Here is a 22,553-nt window from a genome sequence, read left to right as displayed (position 1 = left end):
ACCGTGGTCAGATGCCCACCCTGACCCTCCCCTAGACTTTGTGCTGGTGCGCCCGGAGTTCGCACCTTAAGGGGGGGGGGGTTATGTCACGTTCCTGACCTGTTTTCTGTTAGTTTTTGTATGTGTTAGTTGGTCAGGACGTGAGTTTGGGTGGGCAGTCTATGTTTTCTGTTTCTATGTTGGTTAATGGGTACCTAATATGGTTCTCAATTAGAGGCAGGTGGTTTTCATCTCCTCTGATTGAGAATCATATTAAGGTAGGTGTTGTCACATTGTTTGTCGTGGGTGGTTGTCTTCCGTGTCTGTGTCTGCGCACCACACGGGACTGTAGCGTTTGTTCGTTCGTTTGTTATAGTCTGTACCTGTTCCTACGTTCTTCGTGTTATATGTAAGTTCTCATGGTTTAGGTCAGTCTACGTTCGTTTTTTGTTATTTTGTAATCCTTCCAAGTGTTTGTTTTCGTGTTTCGTCGTTTGCTTTAATAAATCATTATGTATTCACAACCCGCTGCATTTTGGTCCTCCGATCCTTCTCTCCTCTCCTCGTCCGAGGAGGAGGAAGATCTAGACACCCGTTACAGGACTGAGTCTAACTGCCGTGTCTTTGTGAGACGCATAGTAGGTGAACGGATTATCTCTGCATGTGTGGTTACCACTGTGAAGCATGGAGGAGGAGGTGTGATGGTGTGGGGCTGCTTTGCTGGTGACACTGTCTGTGATTTATTTAGAATTCAAGCCACCCTTAACTTCTTAGCGCTAGGGGTCAGATTTTTTAATAAAAATAAATAATAATATGCCCAAAGTAAACGGACATTTTCTCTGGCCCAGATCGTAGAATATGCATATAATTTACAGATTAGGATAGAAAACACTCCAAAGTTTCCAAAACTGTCAAAATATTGTCTGTGAGAAAAATAATACTTATTCTGCAAACGAAAACCTGAGAAAAAGTAACCCGGAAGTGATTAAAAAAATAATAATCTGTGTTTCCTGGCCCGTCTAACCTCCATTTAAAGGGGTATCAACCAGATTCCTTTTCCAATGGCTTCCTCAGGCTGTGACCAGGCATTAGACATAGTTTCAGGCTTTTATTTAGAAAAATGAACAAAAAAAGTGTCCTCGGAATATTTCCTGCGCGTGCGGGAGGACCTCACCATTTTCCTTTTGTCTCTTAAAGAATAGGTTATGCTCCGGTTGAAATATTATCGATTATGTTTGTTAAAGACAACCTGAGGATTGATTATAAAAAACATTTGAAATGTTTCTATGACCATTTCGGATACTTTTTGGGATTTGTCGAACGGAACACGGCTTTTGTTTTCTCAAAATAATGCGCAACCCAAATGGCGTTTGTTTGTGATAAAAGTAATATTTATCGAACAAAAAGAAGATTTGTTGTGTAACTGGGAGTCTCGTGAGTGGAAACACCCGAAGATTATCAAAGGTAAGCGATTAATTTTATTGCTTTTCTTACTTTCGTGACCAAGCTAACCAAGCTAATATAAGGCTAAGCTGTTGTAGCATTGAAAGCTACACTCACAAAAGCTTGGATTTCTTTCGCTGTAAAATATATTTTCAAAATCTGACACGATAGGTGGATTAACAACAAGCTAAGGTGTGTTTTGGTATATTTCACTTGTGATTGCATGATTATAAATATTTTTTGTAATATTTTTTAATCTGATACGTTTGGAAATTTTCATCTTTCTTTCAGGACCGGAACGAGGCTGTAGTTTTCTCATCATAACGCGCAACCCAAATGGCGTTTTTTTGTGATAAAAGTAATATTTATCGAACAAAAAGAAGATTTGTTGTGTAACTGGGAGTCTCGTGAGTGGAAACACCCGAAGATTATCAAAGGTAAGCGATTAATTTTATTGCTTTTCTGACTTTCGTGACCATGCTAATTTGGGGCTAGCTGTTGTAGCATTGAAAGCTACACTCACAAAAGCTTGGATTTCTTTCGCTGTAAAATACATTTTCAAAATCTGACACGATAGGTGGATTAACAACAAGCTAAGCTGTGTTTTGGTATATTTCACTTGTGATTGCATGATTATAAATATTTTTAGTAATATTTATGCATTTGGCGCCCTGCAATTCAGCGGTTGTTTAGGAAAGTGAACCCGTATTCGGTATCCGTAGCGCAGAGAAGTTAACCAGCATGGCTACCACAGCATTCTGCAGCGATATATCATCCCATCTGGTTTGTGCTTAGTGGGACTATCATTTGTTTGGTTACTACATGATTCCATAATTTTCATGTCTTCAGTTTATTCTACAATGGTAAAAAATAAAGAAAAACCCTTGAATGAGTAGGTGATTTGTGTCCAAACTTTTGACTGGTACTGTATGCAAATGTGATATTAAAATTTTTATACAAAAAAAAAAAGATCAAACATTTCTAAAAACCAGTTTTTGTTTTGTCATTATGGGGTATTGTGTGTAGATTGATGAGTGAAACATTTTTTAAATCAATTTTAGAATAAGGCTGTAACGTAACAAATTGTGGAAAACGTCAAGGGGTCTGAATACTTTCCGAAGGCACTCTATAATACTTTTTTTTACAGTAGCATGAAAACACATTCAGAAAAAAACTCTGAACAACTTTTTTTTTTAAACAAAGAAACCTGAAGGAAAGAAAGATAGGAAGCTAATGATATCCAATCAATTCCTATCACATGTATTTTTGGGAATGCGGGTGACAGAAAGAATACCCATTTGATTGTCAGTAAAACATAAAAGAGAGGAGGACAAACAAGAGATGCGGGAAATAAAAGATATGTATAGCTGGGTGTGTGAGTGCGTGCTGCATTTAATGGAGGTTTTAGAAACAATAAACACATGTCGCAAAGTGAGACAATTCTGTCGATATTGACAACCCAGAAGGGAAAAAAATAAAAACTTTTCATGAGATCAGATGAAAGATCTCTAAAACAACTCAAAAGTAAATGATAATTGAATTTATATTTCAATGAGTTCCCTCTCTTGTTGAGGGTGCACATCTCAGTGTCCTGTCATCAAACTCCCAGTCATCCTAATCATCACGTTATAAATTGGTCTTGGATCTGTGCCATGTCGCTTCAGCCCAGTTTATTCCACTCCAGAGTGAAATGTATTGTTTGAGAGAGAGAAAAAATTACATTTAATTTCCACTGCTATTGTGATTTTTATCAAGCAATCATAAATATTATTTAAAATGGGCGATGACAGCTTACAGTGACGTGTCTGTCCGTGCACCTTTCCGGAATGGGGATTTGGAGACTTTTTTCACTCGCCCTGCCCATCCTTGCACTGCGCGTTATATAAATCGCGCCCATGAGTGGGTACCCTCCAGAACGCACAGGAGCAGAAAACGCCTGAGGACAACTTCTATCTAAACCATCCTTTAAACCCTCAACTCAATGTAAGTACTTCTATTACATCTATAGGCATTCTTTAAACAAGATTAGTTTAGGATACTTTTTGTAACCTTAATGTCTAACCTTTCTATACGTAGGCCTATAGGTTTTAAAGGGTTTTCTATAAAGCTTTAATGAACCAATTTCACTGCCTTCACTGAAACTGACATTTAAAAAATGTTTATCCGAGGAAGTCAAATAAATATAAATTACATTTTAAACAACAAAAACATATCAGTATAAGGTATCCTTCGGTTAATGACGACAACAGGTAGGAAACATACTTAACTTCTGACTTTTCAAGTTCTCAAGTTTTTCCCTGGTATACATTTTATAAGATTTCATAGCCTTAGCAATTCAGAGCCTTGACAATGAAATGGTTAATATGGTGCAAAGTAGTTTTCTGATATTTTTCTCTTTTGATTCGTCAATGTTAAAGATGCATCCTAACTTGGGTACCTGGCTGGGCGCACTGACTCTCCTCGTCTGGACCTTTATATGCATCGGGACGCTCGCGGAAGGTTACCCGGTCAAACCTGAACTCCCCGGCGAAGAGGCGCCGGCGGAGGAACTTGCCAAGTATTACTCCGCTCTCAGACATTACATCAACCTCATTACAAGGCAGAGGTGAGTGCTTTAGCCCGGGTGTGACAAACTGGTGTTCTAAATGAAGAAATTATAAGGCTGAACGTTTTGTTTGTGAATATCCTTAGATATTCTTTTATGAGTAAGCCATAGGTCTAATTCATAAAAAACAACATAATGATACTGTGATTATTAACGTATTTGTTAGCGCCTTTCATACAAACAAATTACAGCCCAAACCTGAAAGCGCTGTAGGTCTACAAATGAGCACTTTAAAGAAACAGCAAAAACATGGAAGTGAAGTAATCAAATGATTAATATCAAACTATATATCAGACTACTGTACATCTAAAACTTAGAAACTCAATAACTAACCATCTTGGGGTCTGAATATGTGGGACCCTTTTAAAGTGAATGAACCCATGTGTAGCTGGTTTGTATGTCTAATAATGGTGTTATTTCTTGCTCTAGTCCAAATACCAACTAATCCAATCATGAATTCAGGAGACTAAAATAATAAAGAAGGAGACTAAAACAATAAAGAAGAGTCACATTAAACCAGGGCAAACTTGTTGTTAAGTATGCTGTGTGTTGTCTAGATGAAACACCATCTGTAATTCCATAGCAGTACCCCACTGATGCTTAATTAGCGTCATACCACATATAAGGCTATTCACCCTCGTTCAGTCACACTCTATTCACAAATCTCAGTGTGAAATTACTTTTCTTTTACTTATTTATTACCAGGTAAGTTGACAGAGAACACATTCTCATTTACAGCAACAACCAAGGGAATAGTTATATTTGTATTTATTTTTACCAGGGGAAAGAGTGCCTCTTACTGGCCCTCCAAAACCACTTCCAGCAGCATCTGTTCTGGCATCCAGGGACCGACCAGGAAGAACCCTGCTTAGCTTCAGAGGCTACAATCATTAACAGTTTCAGCTTGTATTTGAATGTGTTTCTTCTGTTAGAGTGTTGACGTTAAGAGTGGGAAAGGGTCATTACAAATTCCATTAGAAGAGCACAGTTGACAACCAACAAAACAATAATTTATTGTTATACAGAAGGGCTCTAAGGACAGGTCTCAATAACCAGACTTACATTCATATTGGCTCTACAACATTTATAGTAGGGTCAGTTATCTCATGTGGGTAGCACAGAAGGTCTAGTTCCTGAAGTTTAGTCAATGAGAAGTATGAAATTCCTGTCTCACCATCTCCTGTTTCACTCTCATGACATCTTTGTCTCTCTCGCTTTCTCTTTCTCTCTCTCTCTCTCTCTCTCTCTCTCTTTCTTTATCTCTCTTTTTCTTTCTTTCGCTCTCGCACTCTCTCTCAGGTATGGGAAGAGGTCCAGCCCTGACACACTGGATTCACTGATCTCAGAACTGCTGCTAAAGGAGAGCACAGATACGCTCCCACAGTCCAGGTACCGTCGCTGTGTGTGTGTGCACACGGATGTGTGTGTGTACATCTGTGAGTAACGAATGTTTTGTAGCGAGTAAAGTGTAGGCAGATATGTGTGAGTGATCCACTGTTTATAGCAGTGCATTGCATGCATGTGCCTAGATATTGACGTTCTTAACAAAACACTATTTGAATGGATCTGTTCCTCTGGTCTAATGGCAGTTTGCACATAATTGTTATTTGATTTGTTCCTCCGCAGATATGATGAACCGTCGTTGTGGTAACCGTGTCACTGTCCCCGCCCAGCACCCTACCATCGCCACGACGATATACTGACCTCAACAACACGGCCACCTCACCATGGCCGATGCCCCATCCTAACATCCACAGCTAGCACCCTACCATCCCCCTCTACCCCATCCTCCATCCAGAGGCTACTCCTGTGCCAGATAACTAACTGCATATGTACAGAGTCTTATTTAAGTCACCGGTACATTGGTAAGTCAGGGGAGAGAATTATTGAGTGTATGGTAAAACTGTGCAATTAAAAATTCATTATATAACGGATCTACTTCTTTGCTGTTATTATAAACTTATTTCAAATGAGTGTTGAGCCAAGAGAGGAAATGAAGGTTCCTCCTGGCTTTCTACATTATACTGAAGAGGTAGTACGTCTTTAAAGGATGTGCATGCGGACACTCACAATACACATCTTTGCAATCCCTGGAGAGGTATTAGAAACCAGTTTGTACTCAACTCTTTTCTGGACAATTTGCAATTTGGTGGCTAAGGGCACACTCTTGTGGTTGATATGTTTTATTGCATTGAACACGACGTGAAGGTGTAACCTGGCCTGAAGTCAGAGTAGCTACTAGCCAGCCAGGCAGCTTCCCTGTAGAAAGCCTAAAGCCTCTCTCACATAGTGTTGATGAAAAAAGGTATACGAAATATTATTCTATAATTGGGACATTTGTAATGAATTGTTCATTGGAATGGAATAACCATGGTAACCAGTGGAGGCTGCTGAGGGGAGGACGGCTCATAAAAAAGGCTGGAACGGAGTGAATGGAATGGCATCAAACACATGGAAACCATATGTTTGATGTATTTGATAGCATTCAACTTATTCCGCTCCAGCCATTACCACGAGCTCATCCTCCCCAATTAAGGTGCCACCAACCTCCTGTGTTGGTAACACTTTGTCATATTACCCAACAAGTCAACATCGAATTATTGTCATACCAACAAGTGTAGGATGAGTAGACTGCTATTGGAGGGGAATCTATAAATATTTGAGACAGATAAAAGAGGTGAGGGAAATAGAGGAGAAAGCAGAGAAGATGTCATTCAAAATTTTATGAATTTTGATGACTGAATATTTCTGACTGATATTATTTTTGTTATGGTGAATTCTGAACTAAAACTAGCCCACCTATCTGGAAATCTCAGTGCAAGTGCAAATTAATGTCTAATAAGAAATAGGGCAATAGGACCTTTTGTGATTCTAGCCTGTCATATTTGGTACACAATGTACATTCAGCACTGCAGGCTATTACTGCAGGTTATTACTACAGGCTATTACTGCAGGCTATTACTACAGGCTATTACTGCAGGCTATTACTACAGGCTATTACTGCAAGCTATTACTGCCAGCTATTACTACAGGCTATTACTGCAAGCTATTACTGCAGGCTATTACTACAGGCTATTACTGCAGGCTATTACTACAGGTTATTACTGCAGACTATTACTACAGACTATTACTACAGGCTATTACTGCAGGCTATTACTACAGGCTATTACTGCAGGCTATTACTGCAAGTTATTACTACAGGCTATTACTGCAGGTTATTACTGCAAGCTATTACTACAGGCTATTACTGCAGGTTATTACTGCAAGCTATTACTACAGGCTATTACTGCAGGTTATTACTGCAAGCTATTACTACAGGTTATTACTACAGGCTATTACTGCAGGTTATTACTGCAAGCTATTACTACAGGCTATTACTGCAGGTTATTACTGCAAGCTATTACTACAGGCTATTACTGCAGGTTATTACTACAAGTTATTACTGCAAGCTATTACTACATGCTATTACTACAGGCTATTACTGCAGGTTATTACTGCAAGCTACTACTACAGGTTATTACTACATGCTATTACTGCAGGCTATTACTGCAAGCTATTACTACAGGTTATTACTACAGGCTATTACTACAGGTTATTACTGCAAGCTATTACTACATGCTATTACTGCAGGCTATTACTGCAAGCTATTACTACAGGCTATTACTGCAGGCTATTACTGCATGCTATTACTGCAGGCTATTACTACAGGCTATTACTGCAAGCTATTACTACAGGCTATTACTGCAGGCTATTACTGCATGCTATTACTACAGGCTATTACTACAGCTAGTCTCAAATGGTGCATAGAAACCAAATTCCTAATCATGTCCTCTAATTTCTAGTTAATCCAATTTTATAATTCCCACCCAATTTAATTCCATCAACTCAACTCAACTCATTGTCTACTACTGTAATGGTCCACAGTACATAACATTGTAGCCTATTCCACAGCCTACTTCACACATGAAGACTGATAGGCAAGGCTATTACATCTATTCCCATGACTGAAGTGTTGGGAATGAAACAATCACAATGTTTAACATTCAATTCTAAAATCGTTCACATTCTGAATGGTTGCACTGTATCTATCCATCGTTGGATGTGGTGGATGGACTTCGACGATGATTCGTCCATCTCCGACGCACGTCACCAGTAGGGGCGCGGTCTAATGTTTTGATTGACATTGTGTATTCACGGAGAGTTAGCTGTGGGACCACGACAGCTAAGGGGGTTTGAATTTCCAACCGGGACAGCCAAAGAGGATCACTGCTAACTTACATACACAATTACCGGTAAGTCACTACCCGGAGACATGGTTTAGAATGGGCGATTAAAGTTCATTCTGGAGAGAAACTTTATGTGGAAGGAAAAGCGGACTTTTTGGTCTCAAAGATGGATTTAGGGCTGGACTTCCTTACGTGCCTATGTGCTTCCCTAGTGTGTGTGTGTGTGTCTGTAGGATATTTATTGGGAATGGCTTACCGCTCGTCCAATGTGATTGCCTTGCTCATGCTTTGAGTGCTTATTCTATGCCTTTTCTCCGCGGTATCTTGACTATGTGAAAGGCTATATAATAATACTCTTCAAATTTGCCGGCTACAATGCCCTGGATGGGTAACAAAAATGGCCGCACGTGTGTGACGAGATCACCGTAATCGCGAACAATTGACAGCAAAAACGACCCGATAATTTGGCACGGATGTGGACCACTTGTAGGCCCAGTCGTTATTTCCCGGATATCGATCTATTTCTATGTGCGGTAACTGGATCTGTGCGTGTATTTCTCGTGCTGCTGATAGGACGTGCGCGCGCGAGGAAGTGGCAGGCAGTCCCACTATCCCATTATAAAATCCCGCACCACACCAGCAGAGAAAATGAGCTGTATTGAGAAGAGGAGCGTAGCGTACAACGATTAGATAGGCTATACATGTCCGTGCCAGGCAGGGAATGAGACAAACCACGGTTGTTTGTTTGTTTGTTGACCACAACAATCAGGCATTGTTTATTTGTGCTGAGCTCGTGAATGGATGTGGGTTGGGTCGGGTATAGCCTTGGCATGGCAGAGTCTGGCCCGAGGCAGAGGGCAGTAGACCCATCCTATTGATTTTCCCTCTCAGATTTGTCTGAGTGGAGTGTAGAATCCTGTCTGTCACTACTTAGATGACCATCTGAATTTGAGAATATCATTGACTATAAAAAGGTTTAGGTGAATGAACCTTTTGCATGTAAGCAATTGTAATTTTTGGGTCATGGTGTCACTAGGCTGGTTTTATACTTGGCTATTTGGGTATTTTTCTGTCTGGTCTGGTCCTTGAGGTGGAGGTGATTGGGGGTCACCCCTGTAAATAAGCAACATACTGGGGGATGAGGGTTGCAATCAGTCCATCTTAAAGGTCCAATGCAGCTGTTTTTTATATCAATATAAAATAATTTCAGGGTAACAATTAAGTACCTTACTGTAATTATTTTCAATTAAAATGGTCAAGAAGTAACATAGCTTCTTAGCAAAGGCCAATTTCCCAAGCAAGAATTTTGTGGGGAGGGGAAAACTGAAAACTAGCTGTTATTGCCAGAGAGGTTTGGAATGCTCTTTCTTATTGGTCTATTAACTAATTTACTGCCAGGTCATGTCAAAATTCAAACCTTTAGAACAGGCTGAAATATAAGGCAGTCATTTCAAACAGCTCCAACACTAAAAGGGCATTATCATAATTTTTTTACATTTTCACAGTATTATTCCAACCTCATAGTGTGGATCTCTCTCTCTCTCTCTCTCTTTTATAAATACAGTACCAGTCAAACATTCGGACACCACTACTCATTCCAGGGTTTTTCTTTATTTTTACTATTTTCTACATTGTAGAATAATAGTGAAGACATCAAAACTATGAAATAACACACATGGAATCATGTAGTAACCAAAAAAGTGTTAAACAAATCAAAATATATTTTATATTTGAGATTCTTCAAAGTAGCCACCCTTTACCTTGATGACAGCTTTGCACACTCTTGGCATTCTCTCAACCAGCTTCATGAGGTAGTCACCTGGAATGCATTTCAATTAACAGGTGTGCCTTGTTAAAAGTTAATTTGTTGAATTTCTTTCTTTCTTAATGTGTTTGAGGAAATCAGGTGTGTTGTGACAAGTTTGGGATGGTATTCAGAAGATAGCCCGTTTGGTAAAAGTTTTGATGCCGCCACTATTATTCTACGATGTAGAAAATAGTCAAAATAAAGAAAAACCCTGGAATGAGTAGATGTGTCCAAACTTTTGACTGGTACTGTATATATATACACACTACCGTTCAAAGGTTTGGGGTCAATTTTCTGGCCATTAAAATAACATCAAATTGATCCGAAATACAGTGTAGACATTGTTAACATTGTAAATGACTATTGCAGCTGGAAACGGCAGATTATTTATGGAATATCTACATAGGCATACAGAGGCCCATTATCAGCAACCATCACTCCTGTGTTTCAATGGCACGTTTTGTTAGCTAATCCAAGTTTATAATTTTAAAAGGCTGATTGACCATTAGAAAACCCTTTTGTAATTATGTTAGCACAGCTGAAAACTGTTGTTCTGTTTAAAGAAGCAATTAAACTGGCCTTTAGACTATTTGAGTATCTGGAGCATCAGCGTTTGGGGGTTCAATTACAGGCTCAAAATGGCTAGAAACAAATAACTTTCTTCTCAAACTCGTCAGTTTATTCTTGTTCTGATAAATTAACGCTATTTCATGCGAGAAATGGCCAAGAAACTGAAGATCTCGTACAACGCTGGCCTTCTAGGCAGATTTGCAAAGAAAAAGCCATATCTCAGACTGGCCAATAAAAATTAAATATTAAGACGGGCAAAAGAACACAGACACTTGAAAGAGGAACTCTGCCTAGAAGGCCAGCATCCCGGAGTCGCCTCTTCACTGTTGACGTTGAGACGGGTGTTTTGCGGGTACTATTTAATGAAGCTGCCAGTTGAGGACTTGTGAGGCGTCTGTTTCTCAAACTAGACTCTCTAATGTACTTGTCCTCTTTCTCAGTTGTGCACCAGGGCCTCCCATTCCTCTTTCTATTCCGGTTAGACCCAGTTTACGCTCTTCTGTGAAGAGAGTAGTACACAGCGTTGTATTAGATCTTCAGTTTCTTGGCAATTTCTCGCATGGAATAGCCTTCATTTCTCAGAACAAGAATAAACTGATGAGTTTCAGAAGAAGGTCTTTGTTTCTGGCCATTTTGAGCCTGTAATCGAACCCACAAATGCTGATGCTCCGGATACTTAACTAGTCTAAAGAAGGCCAGTTTTATTGCTTCTTTAATCAGAACAACAGTTTTCAGCTGTGCCAACATAACTGAAAAAGGGTTTTCCAATAATAAATATGCATTTTAAAATGATAAACTTGGATTAGCTAACACAATGTGCCATTGGAACACAGGAGTGATGGTGCTGATAATGGGCCTCTGTACACCTACGTAGATATTCCATTAAAAATCATCCGTTTCCAGCTACGATAGTCATTTACAACATTAACAATGTCTACACTGTATTTCTGATCAATTTGATGTTATTTTAATGGACAAAAAATTAGCTTTTCATCAAAAACAAGGACATTTATAAGTGACCCCAAACTTTGGAATGGTAGTGTATATATTAGTACACACACTTGGTGTACAAAACACAAGGAACACCTTCTCTTCCCATGACATACACTGACATACACTGAGTTTACAAAACATTAAGAACACCTGCTCTTCCCATGACATACACTGAGTGTACAAAACATAAGGAACACCTTCTCTTCCCATGACATACACTGACATACACTGAGTTTACAAAACATTAAGAACACCTGCTCTTCCCATGACATACACTGACATACACTGAGTTTACAAAACATTAAGAACAACTGCTCTTTCCATGACATACACTGACATACACTGAGTTTACAAAACATTAAGAACACCTGCTCTTCCCATGACATACACTGAGTGTACAAAACATTAAGCACACCTTCCTAATTTTGAGTTTGTATTTGAATTTGTATATAAAACACAGGAAAATCACATTTTGACTGCACTGGGCCTTTTAATATGACAAATCAAATTTTATTTGTCACATGCACCAAATACAATGGGTGTAGACTTAGCTGTGAAAGGCTTGCATCCCAACGATACATTTGAAAAAATTATAATAAAAATAAAAATAGTATAACAACAGGAATAAAATACACATACATTTAGCTATCTACAGGGAGTACCAGTACCAGAACACTGTGTAGGGGGGGTACAAGGTATTTGAGGTAGACATGTACATGAAGACTGGGTAAAGTGACTAGGCATCAGGATAGATAATGATACGGTATTTGAGGTAGACATGTACTTGAAGACTGGGTAAAGTGACTAGGCATCAGGATAGATAATAATACGGTATTTGAGGTAGACATGTACATGAAGACTGGGTAAAGTGACTAGGCATCAGGATAGATAATGATACGGTATTTGAGGTAGACATGTACATGAAGACTGGGTAAAGTGACTAGGCATCAGGATAGATAATAATACGGTATTTGAGGTAGACATGTACATGAAGACTGGGTAAAGTGACTAGGCATCAGGATAGATAATGATACGGTATTTGAGGTAGACATGTACTTGAAGACTGGGTAAAGTGACTAGGCATCAGGATAGATAATGATACGGTATTTGAGGTAGACATGTACTTGAAGACTGGGTAAAGTGACTAGGCATCAGGATAGATAATAATACGGTATTTGAGGTAGACATGTACATGAAGACTGGGTAAAGTGACTAGGCATCAGGATAGATAATGATACGGTATTTGAGGTAGACATGTACATGAAGACTGGGTAAAGTGACTAGGCATCAGGATAGATAATGATACGGTATTTGAGGTAGACATGTACATGAAGACTGGGTAAAGTGACTAGGCATCAGGATAGATAATGATACGGTATTTGAGGTAGACATGTACATGAAGACTGGGTAAAGTGACTAGGCATCAGGATAGATAATACGAGTAAAATAAAAACTTAGTAGCAGCAGCATATGATGAAGGTAAAAGCGTGTGTGTTTGTGTCGTGTCAGCATGTGCGTGTGTGCTTGTTGTCGGTATGCGCGTGTGTGTGCGTATGTAGTGTATGTGAATGTGTGTGTTTGTTTTGTGTCAGTGTAGTGTGTGTTTGTGTGTGTTTATATAGTCTTGTGACTCCCTTATTCTGTGCACGTAGGCAGAGTATTTGGCTTTGTACTGGTTGGTTTACAGTTTGTTTACTTACTGCTCTGCTGCCCTTATAGTAATAGAATACAGCGGACTAGCAGCAGGCTCCTGCTTTCCCCAGAATGAATCACCCAAGAAGAGCCAGAGAGACCAATGTGACCTATGCCTCAAACTCATCTCTGGCCGTGTCTAGACTTGACAGTTCATGCAGCTTTAGTATTCTGATCTTAGAGTTGTGGTCATGGAATTCTGAACGTGTCATGCGTCTACACCTACATTTAAATGTGTCTACCGTGTCCACAGTGTGTCCTGAGTCCCTTTTCCCTCTCTATATTCAAATGCCAGTATGCGTTCTTCAAACGGTAGAATAGGAACAATATGATAACACAACAACAACTTATGGCAGTAGCTAACTACTGTAGCTAACTAGCCAGCTAACATCTGTAGCTAGCCAGCAAGCTAGCAAACAACAGTAAAGGGATTGCAAATTGGTTAGCATAACTCTAGCCCCCCAAAAATATATATTCTAAATATTAGCTAGCTGGCTAGCATTTATGAGTCCAGCAAACATGAGGTGTTGACAAGCTGAATGCACTGAGCTGCCTGTTTAAACTACTAGCACACAGCCATGCATACCCCACAAGACATGCAAAAGAGGTCTCTTCACAATCTAGAAGTCCAGAACAGACTATGGGAGGCGCACAGTACTACATAGAGCCATGACTACATGGAACTCTATTCTACATCAGGTAACTGATGCAAGCAGTAGAATCAGATTTAAAAAACAGATTAAAATACACCTAATGGAACAGTTGGTACTGTGAAGACACACACACACACAGGTACAGACACATGCATACACACATATGCAAGCACACGCACACATGTACATTGTAATATTGTTTTATAGTGGTATTATATATTTAGTATTGTAGATATGTAGTGGTGTAGTAATGTAATGTAATGTGCAATAATGTACTGTTTTATCTTTTTTGTTTTATGTGTGATGTAAGTGCCTTCATGTGTTTGGACCCCAGGAAGAGTAGCTGTTGCCTTGGCAGGAACTAATGGGGATCCTTAATAAACCTCAGGAAGAGTAGCTGTTGCCTTGGCAGGAACTAATGGGCATCCTTAATAAACCCCAGGAAGAGTAGCTGTTGCCTTGGCAGGACCTAATGGGCATCCTTAATAAACCCCAGGAAGAGTAGCTGTTGCCTTGGCAGGACCTAATGGGCATCCTTAATAAACCCCAGGAAGAGTAGCTGTTGCCTTGGCAGGAACTAATGGAGATCCTTAAGAAATAAAAATACAAAGAGACTTTTGTGCTTCTATACCCATCTTTTCAATGCGATCTTTGTTTTCTGATAGCAGAAGTTGCATGTAAGTGTCAAGTGTAGACATAACCTTTGTCTCACACCCAAAGAGGGACAGGGACCGTCCCAAATGGCACCCTATTCCTTATAAACACCCCTTTTATTGCCGATACGGAGCCCCGCCGATCCATCACGACTGGACTACCAACGTAATCCGCGCAAGTTTTTTTTCCAACAGGCACCTCCGTTGTGACTTCACCTGAATGCCCATCTGCTAGCCTGCTAGCCGCAGCCCGCTAGCTGTCTAGAGCATACTGGACTGTTAGCTGAAGTGGTCCATCAGTCAATTTCTTGGGCTACAATACCTATTTTGCCAATTGGCCTGGACCCTTTTACAACACGGACCCCTGCTGTCCTATCACGACTGGTCTGCTGACGTAACCGCACCAGGGGGCTACAACAGACTTCTTCCATCGCGACGTCCCTCTAAGGCCCTTCTGCTAGCCTGCTATCCCCGGCCCGCTAGCTGTCTGAATTGCCATGTCTCCAGCCCGTCCAGCTACTCATTGGACCCTATGATCACTCAGCTACGCATGCCTCTCCCTAATGTCAATATTCCTTGTCCATTGCTGTTTTGGTTAGTGATTATTGTCATATTTCACTGTAGAGCCTCCAGCCCTGCTCAGTATGCCTCAGCTAACCATCTTGTCCCACCTCCAACACATGCGGTGACCTCACCTGGTTTAATTGATGTCTCTAGAGACAATACCTCTCTCATCGTCACTCAATGCCTAGGTTTACCTCCACTGTATTCACATCCTACCATACCTTTGTCTGTACATTATGCATTGAATCTATTCTACCGCACCCAGAAACCTGCTCCTTTTACTCTCTGTTCCGAACGTACTAGACAACCAGTTCTTATAGCCCTTAGCCGTACCCTTATCCTACTCCTCCTCTGCTCCTCTGGTGATGTAGAGGTTAATCCAGGCCCTGCAGTGCCTAGCTCCACTCCCATTCCCCAGGCGCTCTCATTTGTTGACATCTGTAACCGTAAAAGCCTTGGTTTCATGCATGTTAACATTAGAAGCCTCTTCCCTAAGTTTGTTTTATTCACTGCTATAGCACACTCTGCCAACCCGGATGTCCTAGCCGTGTCTGAATCATGGTTTAGGAAGGCCACCAAAACCCTGAAATTTCCATCCTTAACTATAACATTTTCCGACAAGATAGAACTGCCAAAGGGGGCGGAGTTGCAGTCTACTGCAGAGATAGCCTGCAGAGTTCTGTCATGCTATCCAGGTCTGTGCCCAAACAATTTGAGTTTCTACTTTTAAAAATCCATCTTTCCAGAAACAAGTCTCTCATTGTTGCTGCTTGCTATAGACCACCTTCTGCCCCCAGCTGTGCCCTGGACACCATATGTGAATTGATTGCCCCCCATCTATCTTCAGAGCTCGTGCTGTTAGGTGACCTAAACTGGGACATGCTTAACACCCCGGCCATCCTACAATCTAAGCTTGATGCCCTCAATCTCACACAAATTAGCAATGAACCCACCAGGTATAACCCCAAATCCGTAAACACAGGCACCCTCATAGATATCATCCTAACCAACCTGCCATCCAAATACACCTCTGCTGTCTTCAACCAGGGTCTCAGCGATCACTGCCTCATTGCTTGCGTCCGTAATGGGTCTGCAGTCAAACGACCACCACTCATCACTGTCAAACTCTCCCTAAAACACTTCAGCGAGCAGGCCTTTCTAATTGACCTGGCCCGGGTATCCTGGAAGGATATTGACCTCATTCTGTCAGTAGAAGATGCCTGGTTATTCTTTAAAAGTGCTTTCCTCACAATCTTAATTAAGCATGCCCCATCCCAAAAAATTTGAACCAGGAACAGATATAGCCCGTGGTTCACTCCAGACCTGACTGCCCTTGACCAGCACAAAAACATCCTGTGGCGTACGGCATTAGCATCGAATAGCCCCCGCAATATGTAACTTTTCAGGGAAGTTAGGAACCAATATACACAGGCAGTTAGGAAAGCAAAGGCTAGCTTTTTCAAACAGAAATTTGCATCCTGCAGCACAAACTCCAAAACCTTCTGGGACACTGTAAAGTCCATGGAGAATAAGAGCACCTCCTCCCAGCTGCCCACTGCACTGAGGCTAGGAAACACTGTCACCACCGATAAATCCACAATAATTGAGAATTTCAATTAGCATTTTTCTTCGGCTGGCCAAGCTTTCCACCTGGCCACCCCTACCCTGGTCAACAACCCTGCACCCCCCACAGCAACTTGCCCAAGCCTTCCCATTTCTCCTTCACCAAAATGCAGATAGCTGATGTTCTGAAAGAGCTGCAAAATCTGGACCCGTACAAATCAGCAGGGACCTATATCTATCCTACCCTGCCTTTCTAAGGTCTTCGAAAGCGAAGTTAACAAACAGATCACCGACCATTTTGAATCCCATCGTACCTTCTCCGCTATGCAATCTGGTTTCCGAGCTGGTCATGGGTGCACCTCAGCCACACTCAAGGTCCTAAACGATATCATAACCGCCATCGATAAGAGACAATACTGTGCAGCTGTATTCATCGACCTGGCCAAGGCTTTCGACTCTGTCAATCACCACATTCTTATCTGCAGACTCAACAGCCTTGGTTTCTCAAATGACAGCCTTGCCTGGTTCACCAACTACTTCTCAGACAGAGTTCAGTGTGGCAATTCGGAGGGCCTATTGTCCGGACCTCTGGCAGTCTATGGGGGTGCCACAGGGTTCAATTCTTGGGCCGACTCTTTTCTCTGTATACAGCAATGATGTCGCTCTTTCTGCTGGTGACTCTCTGATCCACCTCTACGCAGACGACACCATTCTGTATACTTCTGGCCCTTATTTGGACACTGTGTTAACCTCTCTTGGGTACGTGAGACGTTAGCATCCCACCTCTTCAACAGCCAGTGAAACTGCTGGGTGCCAAATTAAAATACAGAAATACTCATTATAAAAATTCAGAAAACAAAACATATTTTACATAGGTTTAAAGATTAACTTCTTGTGAATCCAACCACTGTGTCAGATTTAAAAAATGCTTTACGGCGAAAGCATACCGTACGATTATTTGAGAACATAGCCCAGCAGACAAATCATTACAAACAGTAGCCAGCCAAGTAGAAGAGTTACACAAGTCAGAAATAGAGATAAAATTAATCCCTTACCTTTGATGATCTTCATATGGTTGCACTCAGCAGACATTCATTTACTCAATAAATTTTCCTTTTGTTCGATAAAGTCTCTTTATATCCAAAAACCTCAGTTTTGTTCGCGCATTTTCTTCAGTAATCCACAGGCTCAAACGCAGTCAAAACAGGCAGACAAAAAAATCCAAACTGTATCCGTAAAGTTCATAGCAACATGTCAAATGATGTTTATATTCAATCCTCGGGTTGTTTTTAGCCTAAATAATCGATAATATTTCAACCGGACAATAACGTCGTCAATATAAAAGGTAAACAAGAAAGGCACTCTCTCGGTCGCGCGCATGAAAAAGCTCTGTGACACTTTAGGGTCCACTCATTCAGACTGCTCTTACTTCCTAATTTTTCAGAATACAAGCCTGAAACAATTTATAAAGACTGTTGACATCTAGTGGAAGGCATAGGAACTGCAATTTGAGTCCTAAGTCAATGGATACTGTAATGGCATTGAATAGAAAACTACAAAACCACAAAAAAAAACTACTTCCCGAATGGATTTTTCTCAGGTTTTCGCCTGACAAATCAGTTCTGTTATACTCACACACTATTTTAACAGTTTTGGAAACGTTAGAGTGTTTTCTATCCAAATCTACCAGTTATATGCATATCATATCTTCTGGGCCCGAGAAGCAGGCAGTTTAATTTGGGCATGCTTTTCAACCAAAATTCCGAATGCTGCCCCCTACCCTAGAGAAGTTAACTAACCTCCAGATGAGCTTCAATGCCATACAACTCTCCTTCCGTGGCCTCCAACTGCTCTTAAATGCAAGTCAAACTAAATGCATGCTCTTCAACCGATTGCTGCCCGCACCTGCCCGCCTGTCCAGCATCACTACTCTGGATGCTTCTGACTTAGAATATGTGGACAACTACAAATACCTAGGTGTCTGGTTAGACTGTAAACTCTCTTTCCAGACTCACATTAAGCATCTCCAATCCAAAATTAAATCTAGAATTGGCTTCCTATTTCACAACAAAGCATCCTTCACTCATGCTGCCAAACACACCCCCCGCAAAACTGACTATCCTGCCGATCCTCGACTTCGGCGATGTCATTTACAAAATAGCCTCCAACACTCTACTCAGCAAACTGGATGCAGTCTATCACAGTGCATTCGTTTTGTCACCAAAGCCCCATATACTACCCACCACTGCAACCTGTATGCTCTTGTTGGCTGGCCCTCGCTTCATATTCGTCGCCAAACCCACTGGCTCCAGGTCATCTATAAGTCTTTGCTAGGTAAAGCCCCGCCTTATCTCAGCTCACTGGTCACCATAGCAGCACCCACCCGTAGCACACGCTCCAGCAGGTATATTTCACTGGTCACCCCTAAAGCCATTTTCCTCCTTTGGCCGCCTTTCCTTCCAGTTCTCTGCTGCCAATGACGGGAACAAATTGCAAAATCACTGACGCTGGAGACTCATATCTCCCTCACTAACTTTAAGCACCAGTTGTCAGAGCAGCTCACAGATCACTGCACCTGTACGTAGCCCATTTGTAAATAGCCCATTCAACTACCTCATCCCCATACTGTTATTTTTTGTTGTTGCTCCTTTGCACCCCAGCATCTCTACTTGCACATTTATCTTCTGCACATCTATCACTCCAGTGTTTATATTGCTAAATTCTAATTATTTCGCCACTATGGCCTATTTATTGCCTTACCTCCCTTATCTTACCTCATTTGCACACACTGTACATAGACTTTTTTTCTGTTGTGTTATTGACTGTATGTTTGCTTATTCCATGTGTAACTCTGTGTTGTTGTTTGTGTCGCATTGCTTTGCTTTATCTTGGCATGGTGGCAGTTGTAAATGAGAACTTGTTCTCAACTAGCCTACCTGGTTAAATAAAGGTGAAATTGTAAAAAATGTAAAATATACTGCATTACCTTTGACCCAAGCCCAATGGCCGCTGTTCAAAAGTAGTGCACAATATAGGGAATAGGGTGCCATTTGGGATTCATACACAGTCTGGAGCTGGACTTAGTAATTGTAAATGTAAATGTCACATTTACATAACTATTCAGACCCTTTACTCAGTACTTTGTTGAAGCACCTTTGGCAACAATTACAGCCTTGAGTCTTCTTGCGTATGACTACAAGCTTGGCACACTTGTATATGGGGAGTTTATCCCATTCTCCTCTGCAGATCCTCTCAAGCTCTCTGTCTGGATTGGCAGCGTTGCAGCACAGCTATTTTCCAGAGATGTTAGATCGGGTTCAAACGCTTGGCACGCTTGACGCTTGGCATTCAGGCCAAAGAGTTTAATCTTGGTTTCATCGGACGAGATAATCTTGTTTCTCATGGTCTGAGAGTCCTTTAGGTGCCTTTTGGCAATCTCCAAGCGGGCTGTCATGTGCCATTTACTGAGGAGTGACTTCAGTCTGACCACTCTACCATAAAGGCCGGATTAGTGGAGTGCTGCAGAGATGGTTGTCCTTCTGGAAGGTTCTCCCATCTCCACAGAGGAACTCTGGAGCTCTGTCAGAGTGACCATCGGGTTCTTGGTCACCTCCCTGACTAATGCCCCTCTCCCCTGATTGTTCAGTTTGGCCGGGCGGCCAGCTCTAAGAAGAGTCTTGTTGGTTCCAAACTTCTTCCATTTAAGAATGATGGAGGCCACTGTGTTCTTGGGGACCTTCAATGCTGCAGAAATGTTTTGGTACCCTTCCCCAGATCTTTGCCTCGACACAATCCTGTCTCGGAGCTCTACGGACAATTCCTTCGACTTCATGGCTTGGTTTTATCTCTGACATACACTGTCAACTGTGGGACCTTATATAGACAGGTTTGTGTCTTTCCAAATCATGTCCAATCAATAGAATTTACCACAGGTGGTATCCAATCAAGTTGTAGAAACATCTCAAGAATGATCAATGGAAACAGGATGCACCTGAGCTCAATTTTGAGTCTCATAGCAAAGGGTCTTAATACAGTACTTACGTAAATAAGGTATTTCTGTTTTTGATTTTTTATACATTTGCACAAAAAAAAATCTAAACCTGTTGTCACTTTGTCATTATATGTAGATTGTGTTGTTTGTGTCACACTGCTTTGCTCTATCTTGGCCAGGTCGCAGTTGTAAATGAGAACTTGTTCTCAACTGGCCTACCTGGTTAAATAAAGGTGTTATAAAAAATTTAAAAATTGATGAGGAAAAACATTTATTTAATACATTTTAGAATAAGGCTGTAACGTAACTGTAACGACGTTCGTCTGAGGAAGAAGGAGAGGACCAAGGTGCAGTGTGGTACGTGTTCATGACTTTTAATAACACTGAACACTAGAACAAAAAATAACAAAACAAACAGTCCTGTCTGGTGCAGACACAAAACAGAAAACAACTACCCACAAAACACAGGTTGGAACAGGCTACCTAAGTATGGTTCTCAATCAGAGACAACGATAGACAGCTGCCTCTGATTGAGAACCATACCAGGCCAAACACATAGAAATAGACAACATAGAACAAAAACATAGAATGCCCACCCCAACTCACGCCCTGACCAACCAAAATAGAGATATAAAAAGGATCTCTAAGGTCAGGGCGTGACAGTAACAAAATGTGGAAAAAGTGAAGGGGTCTGAATTCTTTCCAAAGGCACTATGTGACATTGCTACATAGCCTACAAGGATAGGCCATTACATTCAACATTTTAATAAAACAACAGTTTAATGACAGTTTTTATGAGCGTGCTCCATTAAAAAAGCCTCACCGGTAGCCTACACATCTTCCATAGACTGTCACACATCCCTGCTCCTCTCTCGCACCTCCCCCCAACAAGCAGAGCGCAGGGCACCGGCTCCCCACACCCCACCCCCCCAACAAGCAGAGAGCAGGGCACCCGGCTCCCCACACCCCACCCCCCCAACAAGCAGAGAGCAGGGCACCCGGCTCCCCACACCCCACCCCCCCAACAAGCAGAGAGCAGGGCACTGGTAATATCATCAACCATGTGTAGTTAACTTGTGATTATGATTGATTGATTGATTGTTTTTTTATAAGATAAGTTTAATGCTAGCTAGCAACTTACCTTGGCTTCTTACTGCATTCGCGTAACAGGTAGGCTCCTCGTGGAGTGCAGTGAGAGGCAGGTGGTTAGAGCGTTGGACTAGTTAACTGTAAGGTTGCAAGATTGAATCCCCGAGCTGACAAGGTAAAAATGTGTTGTTCTGCCCCTGAACAAGGCAGTTAACCCACCGTTCCTAGGCCGTCATTGAAAATAAGAACATGATCTTAACTGACTTCCCTAGTTAAATAAAGGTGTAAAAAAAAAAAAAAAATTGGGGCCAAATCGGTGTCCAAAATAATTTCCAATTGTTATGAAAACTTGAAATCGGCCCTAATTAATCGGCCATTCCGATTAATCGGTTGACCTCTACCACACACCCCACCCCCTCCAACAAGCAGAGCACAGGGCACTGGCTCCCCACACCGAACCCCCCCCCCCCCCCCCCCCCCAACAAGCCGGGCGCAGGGCACTGGCTCCCCACACCCCCAACAAGCAGGGCGCAGGGCATCGTGCGAGCAAGTCTCTTTACAACACATGTATTTTGACGATCTGGATATCGGAAAAATGCCCATCCGTATTAGTTGGTAGGAGCCCTGACAGGAGAGATGCTGGATGAAGACAGTAGCTGGTAGGAGCCCTGACAGGAGAGAGGCTGGAGGAAGACAGTAGCTGGTAGGAGCCCTGACAGGAGAGA

The 22,553-nt window shown here is 41.5% G+C and overlaps 2 protein-coding genes across 6 annotated transcripts in view; both read left to right on the top strand.

Annotated features, from left to right (window-relative positions):
• The first annotated feature begins 2,852 nt into the window (after positions 1–2,852).
• On the top strand, positions 2,853–5,961 carry LOC139555122 (pro-neuropeptide Y-like). Its single transcript, XM_071368633.1, has 4 exons — positions 2,853–3,405; positions 3,840–4,027; positions 5,327–5,416; positions 5,654–5,961. Exons 2-4 carry the CDS (start codon positions 3,840–3,842, stop codon positions 5,676–5,678), a joined length of 303 nt encoding a protein of 100 aa, XP_071224734.1. The 5' UTR covers positions 2,853–3,405; the 3' UTR covers positions 5,679–5,961.
• A 2,248-nt stretch (positions 5,962–8,209) lies between these two features.
• Positions 8,210–22,553, top strand: part of LOC139555120 (protein PALS2-like) — a 74,018-nt gene continuing 59,674 nt past the window's right edge. For 4 of the 5 annotated variants that reach the window (XM_071368629.1, XM_071368625.1, XM_071368628.1 and 1 more), the window contains exon 1: positions 8,210–8,319. The gene's annotated coding sequence lies outside the window, so the exon portion shown is untranslated. The remainder of the gene's footprint in view (positions 8,320–22,553) is intronic. The other variant, XM_071368627.1, reaches the window with a different exon arrangement.

The sequence above is a fragment of the Salvelinus alpinus genome, chromosome 26, assembly GCF_045679555.1.
Source record: "Salvelinus alpinus chromosome 26, SLU_Salpinus.1, whole genome shotgun sequence".
Lineage (NCBI taxonomy): Eukaryota > Metazoa > Chordata > Actinopteri > Salmoniformes > Salmonidae > Salvelinus > Salvelinus alpinus.
The sequence above is the reverse complement of the archived record's forward strand: the minus strand, read 5'-3'. Positions and strand labels throughout refer to the sequence as shown.

Bases quoted from the DNA above. Each gene is read 5' to 3' on its own strand.
- LOC139555122 (XM_071368633.1), top strand. From the start codon at position 3,840: ATGCATCCTAACTTGGGTACCTGGCTGGGCGCACTGACTCTCCTCGTC. The intron at 4,028-5,326 runs GTGAGTGCTTTA...ACTCTCTCTCAG, and splicing joins AACCTCATTACAAGGCAGAG to GTATGGGAAGAGGTCCAGCC. The intron at 5,417-5,653 runs GTACCGTCGCTG...GTTCCTCCGCAG, and splicing joins GATACGCTCCCACAGTCCAG to ATATGATGAACCGTCGTTGT.